Source organism: Corapipo altera, unplaced genomic scaffold, assembly GCF_003945725.1.
Source record: "Corapipo altera isolate COAL_440 unplaced genomic scaffold, ASM394572v1 133, whole genome shotgun sequence".
NCBI lineage: Eukaryota > Metazoa > Chordata > Aves > Passeriformes > Pipridae > Corapipo > Corapipo altera.
The window spans coordinates 2,429,158-2,441,211 of record NW_020884939.1 but is presented as its reverse complement, the minus strand read 5'-3'; the positions used below and the strand labels follow the sequence as shown (position 1 = coordinate 2,441,211).

General features: G+C 44.6%; 1 protein-coding gene across 1 annotated transcript; it reads left to right on the top strand.

Moving 5' to 3' along the window:
• The first annotated feature begins 199 nt into the window (after positions 1-199).
• Positions 200-8,062, top strand: TFAM (transcription factor A, mitochondrial). The gene is made up of 7 exons (XM_027661034.1): positions 200-269; positions 364-491; positions 2,432-2,502; positions 4,298-4,447; positions 5,842-5,937; positions 6,773-6,829; positions 7,823-8,062. The coding sequence occupies exons 2-7, from the start codon at positions 452-454 to the stop codon at positions 8,036-8,038; spliced, it is 630 nt and encodes a 209-aa protein (XP_027516835.1). The 5' UTR covers positions 200-269; positions 364-451; the 3' UTR covers positions 8,039-8,062.
• The last annotated feature ends 3,992 nt before the right edge of the window (positions 8,063-12,054 follow it).

Here is a 12,054-nt window from a genome sequence, read left to right as displayed (position 1 = left end):
GGACTGTGTTTTAGTTTTCTGGACTGTGTTTTAGTTTTCTGGACTGTGTTTTAGTTTTCTGGACTGTGTTTTAGTTTTCTGCCGGCGCCGGGCACAGCCCCGCGCTCACGGTCACCTTGTGAGGGCGCCGCGGCCCCGCCCCTCGGCGCGGTCCCGCGCAGGCGCGGTGTGGGCCGGGCCGGCATGGCGGCGGCGGCGCTGGGCCGGGCCGCGGGCCTGGCACTGGGGCTGGGCCTGGGCCTGGTCACGGGAGGGCGGCGGCTCCTCAGGTGCGGGGCGGGAGCGGGGCTGCGGGGAGCGGGGCGGCGGGAGCGGGGCCCGCCTCGGTGGGGTGGCGGTGACCGGCGGTGCCGTTGTGTGCAGGGCCGGTGGCGCGGCGGAGCAGTGCCTGTCCCGGGGGATCAGCTCGGATCAGCGCCCGAAGCGGCCCCTCACCGCCTATTTCCGTTTTATGATGGAAAACCGTTCGGCGTTCAGGGAAAAGAACCCAGGTACGAGGTATGAGGGGAGGCGAGTCCGCGGGGCCCGCGGTTCGCTCTGCGCGGGAGCGGGGACGCGGCCTGCGCCCCCCGAGCGGGGCTGAGCCGGAATGTCCGTGTAAAACCGAACCGCGTGAGGGAACGAAAGTCCATTACCCTGATTTTAGAGACCCAACCCGTCTGTTTACCCATAGCGTGCCCCAAGCGAATCCAGCGTGGCCGTACTCACTGCCTACACGTGTGTTATCTCCGCCTTCTGGGCATCGTAACTCAAAAAAACGAGCGTGTGTATAACTTTAAAAATGTTTGCTGAAAGATCTCACCTGGGCAGTACATGTTAACAGTGATTTGTGGGTCTCAGTTATTTTCGGGCCTCTGTGCATTTGAAGTATACTTTTGCTGATATAACAAGGTGCATATGATTTTATTTTTATGTTTAGTAATTGAGAAACTATAGGCACTGGATTGTCTCGACTGTAAATGGCAGAAGTAGTAAATGTGCGTAGAGGAAAATGGTTTTCTGTGAATACTTTTAATTTACTATCAAAAACTTTATTTACAGGCAACGCAGTCGCTCTTACCAGAAAGCAGCAAAATGGAAAGCTGTGCTGGTTTTGAAATACTGTTGAAATGAAGGTTAAAATGGTTAAAAAACTGTGGCAAGCCCTGAGGTAAATTAAAGTAGGGAAAACCATTTGATACCCCGCCCAGCAGTTCAACAGTTCCACAGCCAAAAAGGTTGGGAACTGGACTATCAGAGCTTATTGTAGTTACATACTACACCAGTGTTTTCCACGTTTTCAAAATCTGAATAATCTGCAAATAAATATACTGGATCTTATATACAAATCGAGAACTTTTGGTTTTCTTGTCCCAACAGAGGTAATGGTCAAAAATAACTTGATAATTTATTAGTTCTCTTTTATCGCTGGCCAAAGCATCGTATTTTCAAAGGTTTTAAGGTTCATCTACTTGGACTAAAACCTCTCCATCTGTCTTGGTTTTCCACATTTCTGGAAGTCAGGTTACTGAGAAGAGCTTAGTTCTGCTTTCCCACCGTTGAGGTGGCTGAGCTTTACATTTGAGGTGGGAGAAAAGCTCATCTGTTTTTGGTTTTTTAATTGTGGAGGAAAAGCCTGTAAAGGATTTTTCAAGAAAAGACCACCTTATATCATTTTTGCACCACCCTTAAGTTTGGTTGAGGATTGATTGTTTGTTTGTTTGTTTGTTTTGGTTCTGTTTTGTAATTATTATTCTTGTCCCCTTCACAAATTCAAGTCTGGCTGAAGGCCTCATCAAATGACCGTGGTACAAGAGCCAGAGTCAAAGGCAGTCAGCTGAAAACCAAAGTAGACTCAAGTCACCAATTTTGTTTGTGGGAGAAGGAAATTACCTTTTTTTTTTAACCTTACTTCTTTTGAATAATATTGTAAATAAAGGACTTTAATAAAGATTATAGAATCACAGAATGTGCTGAGTTGGAAGGGACCCAGAAGGATCACTGTAAAACAGGAGAAGGGCATATGTGCTATATCAGGTGAATAAAGTCACATTATACTTGCTGTGAAGAATTCAGCAGACTCTCTTTGCTAAAAAAGGAGAGCTGGAAATTTTACTTTTGATTTCTTCCCTGCTCCTCCCTCCAAATTCAGACCACCTTGCATTGCATAGAAAAGGATCCATCTCAAAAGAAAAAAATTGAATTGTTGTGGAGTGATAATAGCTGCCTTAAAATTGTGCTTCATCAGGTTGAACCAAGAGCAGTGACTCTTTCCCCTCCCCAGAATACTACAGTTCCCTTTAACTGCCACAGTAAGGTGGTTTTATGGAAGGATGAAAATGTTTGTACAGGAAAAAGATACTTGTGACAGCTTTCCTTGGGAAAATCCAAGAACCTTACTACAGATACAATGTTGATCTTTATTTTCTTGCTTTCTGGTTTTAACGTGCAGAAGCGAGCAGCACAGAGCTGACTAAAAAATTAGCAGGTGCTTGGAAGGAGTTACCAGCAGCACAGAAGCAGGTAAGAGTGTATCACTGCCCTGAGTGCTTTGAACTCTGTACAGTCTTGGTGGTGGTTTTATTTGGTTTGGTGTCCCTTGTGGATTTTTTTGGTTGGTTGGTTTGTTTTTAATCAACAGTTTTAAAAGCACGTGTGTACAAAGGTTCAGACATCAGTACACCACAGTGGGTGGGTTGACCCTGTCTGGACACTGAGTGCCCAGCAAAGCCACTCTCAGCTGGGCAGAGGACAGAAAATGTACTGAAAGATTCGTGGGTTGGGATAAGGGCAGGGAGAGATCCCTCATCGGTTACTGTCAGGGCAAAACAAGCTCCACCTGGGGAAATCAGTTTATTAACAATCAAATCAAAGCAGGCTAATGAGAAATAAAAACTTAAATCTTAAAACACCTTCCCTGCACCTCCTGTTCTTCCCAGACTCAGTTTCATTCTCTGTTTCTCTAGTTCCACCAGTGGCACAGGGGGATGGGGAATGGGTCGATCACATCTTGTCTCTGCTGCTCCTTCCTGCTCAGAGGGAGAACTGTTCACACTCTGCCCCTGCTGGGGCCCTCCTTCAGGAAACAGTCCTCCCTGAACTGCTCCCAGTGGGAGTTTTTCCCACTCGCTGCAGTTCTTCAGGAACTGCTCCAGCACTGGTCCCTGTCCATGGGGTGCAGTCCCTCATGAATGGGCTGTTCCAGTGTGGGACCCCCCGGAGTCACAGCCCCCTGCTCCAGTGTGGGGTTCCTCCCTGGGCTGCAGGTGGATCTCTGCTCCCTGTGGACCCCTGTGGGCTGCAGGGGCACAGCTTCCTCACCATGGGCTGCACCACAGGCTGCAGGGGAACCTTCTCCATGACCTGGAGCACCTCCTCCCCTCCTTCTCCACTGATCTGTAGAAATAATCTCACATTCTCACATCTGACTCGTCTCTCAGGCTGAAGTTGTGCAGTTTTCTTTTTCCCCTTCTTAATGCTCTTATCCCAGAGGCACCACCACTGTCCCTGGTGGGCTCAGCCTTGGCCAGCTGTGGGTGCCTTTGAAGCTGGCTGGCATTGGCTCCATTGGACAGAGCAGCTTCTCACAGGAGCCAGCCCTGTACCCCCCTCACCACCAAAACCTGGCCATGCAAACCCAATACAGGAGGATACTCTGATACTTGTACACGACCTGGGTTTTCATAATTTTAGTCTGTTGCCAGAGAAAGGGCACAGCTCTCACTCCATATGGCTGTGGGGCTGGGAACTGGTTATTTTTCCTTTTTAAATGATAATTATGTACACATAAGTTTTGTAAAGTTACTCTGCTTTCATGTGCCTAAGTGAAACCTCAGTTAATTTTGATGAAACTCTCTTTTTTGCTACGTGTAAATTTATTGAAGAGCCATCAAATTAACTTTTAGTCATGAGTAGTGAAGTTTCTCTAAGAGTGGCTGTTTCAAGTGATAACGTAAAACAACTCTAGGACTTGCTAATCACTGCTGACTTTAAGTGCCATTGATAGGAAAGTAGTGATGGTTCTTCCTTGATTGTTCTTCCTTGATTACAGTTAGCAATTAAATGCAGCTAGGAACTAATTGCAGTTTTCTAGCTAAAGTAGTATCCTTTCTCAGTAGAATTGAGGTGCTGTCATATCCCTTTTGGACTGCTCACTCTGTGTGCTTTTCCTTTTTTGTGTCTGAAATGGATAACAGGGGGTAGTCTGATGTTCCAGGGTAATTTTTTCCCCCCTAGATTAGAAGTGTTAGCTTGTTTGATGGTCAGGTGGTTGTGACTGAAAGCATCTGTTTAAGGCTGGTGATGATTTCTGCTGTAGGTTTACGAGGAAGCAAAGAAGACAGACTGGCAAAGATACGGGGAGCAGCTGGCCAAATACAAAGCCCAGCTAACTCCAGCCCAGGCTGCAGCTTTGAAAGAGGAAAGGAGAAGACAACTGGCAAGGAGAAGATCACTCCGGGCAAAAAGAGTAAGCATTTTGAAATTCCAAGTTTCTTTTTCTCTCAAGGAAGCTGAAGTCTGTCTAGTATATAGAGCAGAGTTGAGGCATGTTTTTAGAAATACAGAACCAACTCAGAGTAAAAGAAAACACACAAGAAACACAACCCCCCCCCAAAATGCCATGGACTAAATATAATTGCTGATGTCGTGGCATTCCTACGCCTGAAGAACACAGAACTAGCACGTGTCTTTATGCTTAAAGGTGGCTTCTCTGTGCTTTTTTTCTCCCTATTCCACAAGCTGCCAGAGAAAGGATAGGTAATAAAAGGTGTTTGGACCAGCAACACTTTCTTTGGATGGAAAGACATCCAGAAATAGCTTTTCACGAAGGCCTTGTATCTCCTACCTCATTAGCAGCTCTTTGAAGTAGCCTTTTTTCCTTCCTTTCTTTGGACCCTGCTACTTTGCTGTCTGTGTCGCTGCTGCCATGGTGAATTAGGGCTATTTAAGTTTATTAAGTATCCTTTTCTAGCATATTCAAGCAGACCATCTTCCCTATTCCCTTCTAGCTGGTTTATATATAAATCCTGAGAGACAGAACCATCTCTAAAGGTATGATATTGTGGTTGGTCTGGCAGCAGAATCACCTATTGCTTGCTCACTTCTGTGAATTAAACTGCTGGTGTGACATTGCCCTGACTGGCAAAAGTGACATTAATTTGGTTTAAAAGACCTCTACTCAGAGGAAGCTTTTAATCCAAACGACTGTGTCGGTCCTTTTTTTAGAGTATGGCAGCACAAGGAATTTAGCTAGCATATTTAATACCTAAGCAGATGTTAATTTGCAGCACCCAGGCTCCAGTGGGAATGTCAGGACTGGAGGAAACAAGAAGTGTAATTGCATTCATAACTTGCTGTACTCTCCTTCTCGTGCCATCATCCCTGCAGGCAAAGTGTTCTGATAGCAGAAACCCAGTTCTGTTTCCCTGGAAATTGGTTCTGTTCCACCTCCTCACCTCCCACAGTCCACCACCTGCCCTCCTCTCTGCAAGCAGGCTGTATTTCACAGCAAAAACAGAAGCCTTATGAAGAATAATAGAAAACCTGTCATCATGATTTTCTTACAGAGGAATTTAATAACATTCTTTGGTTTCTGGAAGACTTAGCTGAAGTAAGAATCAGTTTAAAATGCTTTTCCTATATCTGTGAAAACTCAAGTTGTCAGCTTTTCTTAGTTTAGTTTAGCATCAGTCTTGACAAGCACTGAGAGCATCATGACATAGAGTCCAGTTTACAGAATAAAACACCAAAGAAGGAATTTGTGTTTGATTTTTGTATAAAATATAAAGTCGAATGGTAAACTTAGTTTTGGAAAAAATGCATGCTTGGTTGATGGAATAACTTTTCTTGTTGTTTCTAAAGGAATTGACTGTGCTTGGGAAACCTAAAAGACCTCGTAGTGGCCTTAACATTTTTGTGGCAGAAAAATTTCAGGAAAGTGAAGGGATTTCACCTGCGGTAAGCCAGGAAAGATTGTTTTTTAAAATAGATCCATTGTGTTCAAAAAAATCTGGTTTAGATTCTGTCATCTTCAAAGAAATTGTTCAGTAGTTCAATATCTGCATGCTGCTTTGCTCAGGTTACCTTTTTTGGGTTGCCCTGATCTGCCTGTATACTGCTGCTGGCATGGCCTTTATAAACTGCTGTCTGGGTATACAGACTGAAAATATTTGCAGTATTTTTTGCACTTCAGTTTTACAGACTTCATCTGTTCCTTCTGTAAGGAGAGAATTATTCCTCTCTTTGGTTTGGTGTTAGAAATACATTAGTTTTTCAAAGAGTTGTGGTGGTCTGCTCCTGTTCCTGCAGTACGAGTTCACTGTACCTCCTGTAGCTCAGGTGGTCCTACAGAATATGCCAGAGTTCCTCAGCAAACTCACAAGTTCTGCACTAAACTGCACTTTGGGGTGGTATAAATTACACTGGTGGATTACAGCACTCGAAGTGTTGGAGACCTCCCCTGTGTGTCTAATATGTTCCTCACCCTGCACATTTAATCAGTAAACTGGGATGGTGGATCTAGTTTGTTCCTTGGTTTTCCATGCACAAGGCAGGCTTCTCCAGTCAGCTGAGGCTGTAAACATGGCTCAGATGATGCCCAGCAGCTTGTTTTGAACCATACAGTGTATTATTTGCCTACATTAAAAGGGTGGGGGATTAAACCTGTGTGACTTTGTGCTTTTTTGCACTGGTTTATGTTTGACTTTCACTTGTGTGGCATTCATCTGTACCCCTCTCAGACCAGTCTGTTCCTAAAATAACCCTCCTGTATTGCATGTTCTATATCCTGTAGGCAAAGCTGAAGAAATTATTTGACACGTGGCAAAAACTCTCCCCTTCTCAAAAGCAGGTATGTCAGTGGATTTGGATGAGGCTCTGATGTAATCAGAAAATGACAAACTTGAGTCAAAGTTGATATATTCATACAAAATCTTGAACTTAAGTTGCTCAAAATATAATACTGAGGAAAATACTCTAAGATCTTCATGCATCTTGAAAAAGATTGTTACCTTTATTGCAGCAGTGACCATTTTATTCACAGTGTTGTTGAAATGTAAGCCAGTGGGATAGGATGGAAGTTCAGTGTGCCTGGTAGTGGATGTTGAGCAGCATCTAGAGGGAAAGGTGAAATAATGTGCAACAATTTGTTTTTTTTCCTAATAATACATGATATCTTTAAACATCATCATAATAATTTGCTGCTCATAGAAAGACTTTTGACAGGGAAAAGCAACAAATCTACAAATGATGTGCATAGGGTAATTTATTAACTTTGGTTGTCTGGGGGATTATTCTCTGCCAGCTTTCTCAGTGTACTGAAATACAAATCTGCACATGGCCTTATGAAAAATGAGAGCTGCTACACTGAAATCTAATCTGAAAATGTCACAGTTTAGGTATTCTGTACCTTACTGTTCTTCCTCCCAAATGACCTTTGTCCAGATCAGTTTTGAGTGTGCTTAGGACACACCCTAGGTTCATGATCTTACTGTAGAAAAAAACCTGGAATAATTCTGCAGCGATATCTATTCCTGTTCATCACAGAATCCACCTCTCTCAAACTAGTGCTCAGATAAAAAGCCTTAGCTGCTAGTAGCAATATTGAATAAACTTCCTCTTCAGTAGTGGGCAGCTCTTGACATAACCATAATTTAATGCTAAACTTTTGTATTTTTCTGCAAGTTTGATTTTTTTTTTGTTTTTTTTTTTTAATTATCCGGAGGCGAACGCAAATACTTGGGCTGTGCCAGTGCCCAGGGTGTTGTTCTAAGTCACCTTTGTGCCATGGCACTTTTCCAGACAAAGCCCCTTCTGTAACTGTTGACACCTTATTTTCCTCTAGCCATACCTGCAGCTTGCCGAAGACGACAAGGTTCGGTATGAGAACGAAATGAAGTCGTGGGAAGCAAAAATGGTTGAACTGGGACGTGAGGACCTGGTGCGTTCCAAAAAGAAAAGGCTAAAAAAGAAGCCTGCTGGAACTGCAAAGCAAGCTGGGACAGCCAGAACTTCCTTGGGTAGCAAGGCAAAGTTAAAGTTGAAAAAAACAGAGGAGTAAAATGGTTAAGTATTTTATATTTAATCCCTTTTGGTTGTCACGTCTCTATCCTGTTACGTTAACGCTGCAGTCAGTGTTAGCACTGAAATTTGAAAGCCCTAAAAACCCATGGAAGGGTCCAATGGAAAGGTGATCAGGTAAGAGAGGAGTCATTGTCTCTCAGAACTGACTGAAATAATCACTGCAGGTATAGGCTGAACTGTGGAACAGCAATCAGTTAATCAAGCTATGAATACTGATACTCACTGACATCAGCACGGCTCTCCAGTAATGGTAGATAACAACCAGCTTTTATAAGATATTTTTTTATAAAAGAAAGAATATTCTACAATGTTACCATCTAAAATCTGTAAATAAAAGCTGAAATCTGAGTTAGTGATGCTGTGTTTTATTCCCTCCGTGGTATTGGTAGTGAAGACAAACGCTCTACATTTCAATAACAGGCACAAGAAATATCATGGCTGGGAAAGGCTCTACCCACGTTTGTTTTTTTATTTCAGCAGAGTATTTCTGTCTCACCATCACATCCTACAACCGCTGAGTTGCCATCTGCAAAGTCCTGCACTACAGGACCCTCCTGGGCAGCAGAGCTTTTGCCCACAGGGCAGCAGTCTTTGTCTGCACAAAGCAGAGCTTGTGCCCCCAGGCCAGTGTGTCAGTTCATGCAGCTCTGCACACTGCCAAGTACATTTTCCATCTCTCTCTGCCAGGGAAATGCCCTGGACAGGTTCTTCTGTGAAATCTCCCAGACAAGATCTCCTGCACAGAATCCGACCACCTGGAGGAATTTGGGCTTCTTGTGTTTGATGTCTGTATAGTATTTGGGTGTTTTGTTTAATTTTTGTTTCCCACGTGCAGATTTTCAGGGTTGTGCTGAGAATCACTGTGAGCTTTTACTTTATTTTTTAAATTTATTTAATACTGCCCCAAAGAAATATTGTTATTTGTGCCATTTTTAGTTCATGTCCATCCTGTGTCCCACAGACTGTGCAAATGAGGAGCTGTTATCTCTTTTTCAGCAAGTTTTGTAATCCCACTTTTGAAACCTTCTCTGGAACTGCAGTTGCAATATCTGTGTCCAGAGGTGGAGGGGAAAGAGCCCCAGCACAGCAGCACTGCCAGGGAGCATCAGCCTTTGGTTTTTCCAGAGCTGTCCCTAAGGGCTGTAGTGTGTCAGCCCTCTGGCCTGCAGGCAGGGCCAGGCAATTAGCACTTCTGTGGCACAGCTGCCCTCTGCAACAGCACATCCATCCTACCAAGGGATCTCCTCGGGGTAGTGCCTGAAGGTTTAGGTCTTCTGATAAGTTCTCTCTCAAGAACATAGGAGAAAAAACACCAGTGAACCTCTCAAGGGTGGCACTGTGTTAGGTGAAAGAACCCAGCAGTGTCTGTGCACTTCCAGGCTCCTGGGAGAGACATGAAAGACCAGCAGGGCAGGGTGTGGTCTATTCCCATGTGCACTGGAAAACCCAGGTCAGCTCCCCAGGGCATTTATCACAGACCTGCCCACCACTCTTGGTTGGCACTCACAACAGAACCACTACTTCCAGCACTGGCTTCTCACCCAGCCTGCAGAGGTTCTTTATCCCTCCTGGGAGAGACACGGAAGGACTAGACAGGATGACTCTCTTTGCATTGCACAGACAAGCCTTGAGCACATCTCTGGTGTTGGTGTGGGGAGGTGACCCTGGGCAAGCACAAATGCCATCGGCCTGCTGGGGGAGCCTTGAAGTTATGTGGGACAAAGAGTGTCTCGGTGTCACTTTGTATTTACAGTACAAAACCCTGGCAAAGCCCCTGGATGCAGCTCTGGGATGTGCTTCTGTGGACAGAGCTGCCCATGTCCATCTCTCAGGCCGTGGGGCATCTCAGACAGTGGCAGAGCAGCTGGCACCCCACAGGGCTGAGGTACATCCTGGCTCCAGGCGTGGCAGCAGGAGCCCCAGGAGATACTGCCCCTGCTGCCATGAACTGTCTGTCTGTGTGTGTGCAAGGGAAGGACTCCTGTGTCTGAAAACCCTTGTGTGACCGAGCAGTGAGCCCCCACCAGGGCACCACTGATTCTTGGCCAGCTGGTCAATCCACCAGGACCCCAGAGGCCATCTTCCAGCACTGCTATGCAGCATGTCATTCCCAGAATATCCAGACATCTGGGGTTGCCCCATCCCAGGGACAGAATCCAGCTCTCCCCCGTACTGAACTTCCTCTGGTTGATGATTGCCCAAGCCTCTCATTTGAGGTCTCTCTGCAGGGCCTCCCTCTTCCATGAGGCCCTAGAGTGTCACAATGGCCCCTTGATTCCATGAGAATCTGCAGTGTTCAGTGTTCCATTGGTTACATGAGGCCCTATATTGTCACAAAGGCACTGAAATGGGAGTGGGTCTCCTTTCTAAATGACTCAGTAAATCAGAAGTTTTAGCTTAGATAAAAATGATATCCTAATCAACAAAAGGATTTGCTTTCTTGGCATAGTAGTGGTCTTTTCTTTTAAGACTATAATTAGTTTCAGGATGTAGAAGGTAGATGATACATTTAAACTAATAGAGAGTGTATCTTATGCCCACCTTCAAGAAATCAGCTTACATGCCTCAGAAAACTTGTTCAATAAGAGATTATTCTGTTAAGAAGAAATTCATTTAAATATTGTTTAAGCTAATGGGAAGTCGTCCTAGTTATCTTTAACCAACGACGAATAGATGTGTCTTAGCTGGTCCGAGGACATTTAGTTAGAGGTTAGAGCTCAGACGGATCAATCAGAGATGCTGGGATGCCTGTCAAGAGAGAAGACCAGTCTGCAAAAATGACTGCCCCTCCCAGAAGAAACGGACGCTAGATGGCAATCTTGCTCCACGAATAAAATCCAAGATGCTCTTTGACCCCCAAATCATGACATAATTATGGATTGCTTGTGAAGGGGGGAGGTCTTTCAGGTATCACTGTATTTATATTCCGAAATCATCACAGGGACAGCAGTGGCGTCATTGAGGACACGGGTGCCACCCCTGGGGACATCAGGAGTATCCAGAGGATGTGCAAAGCTTTGTCTCAGTATTCATTCAGGTCCTGTTTGGCCATCAATTTTTCAACACACACGATACCATCAGCAATGTCTTTGTTTACATGCTGGGATGTAACTACCAGGCTCCCCTTCGTGTTGGCTCTCCTGTTACTTTGCTGAGCATCCTGACATTGAAAGCAAGATATTGCACTTACCAGCGTGATCAAAGCTAGCTGGAAATGAGAACAGGCTTCATGAACAAATACCAAAAATGGCCAGAAGAGCCAATGCTGGGATCATCTTCCAGTTGCTCCTAATCTGTGCTGCCACCAAGAGCATCACTGTCTCTCATAGTGAGGACAGAGAACAAAGTCATGAGTGGTCCCAGGGGGGTCTTGCTCTTTAACTGGTATTTAAATTGATATTCCTCAGATATAAGGGAATCGTGGAGGCTTTCCTGACATGACATGTGTGTCTTGTTATCCATCAAACCACCAGTTGTGGCTCTGAGAGAACCAGCACTTGCTTAGAATTGAAATGATGTTTTACAAGCCTCAAGTACAGCTGAAGAATCTCTTGTTTCTCTCTCTGGAAGAGATATGTGAGTCCTGAGGCATTAGGCCAATGCTTGCTGCATTTTATTAACATTTTTACAATTAAACAAGGGGTTGATAAGATTGACAAGGAAGATATGACTCAAGAGCTTGTTAGACAGCAACCTCTAAACTCTTCGGGCGATGCAAAGAGCAGCAGCGGTTGAAGAGTGTTTTCCAGCATGGAATTAATCAATAATAACATGCTCACTGACATAAAAGTTACTTCTTAAAAGCAATTTATTATTCATTGAAAGGCAGGAGGTAGAGTGTTTGACAGAGCCTCTGCAGAATGATGGAGAATAGTCCTGTCTGATTTCTCCTTCTCTTATTGTGCCAGCAAGAGCAATCAATCATCTTTAGGGTTTTTTTTTTTTTCCTCTGTGATCATCTGTAGTTTAGGGGAAAACAGTATCCAGCAGCAT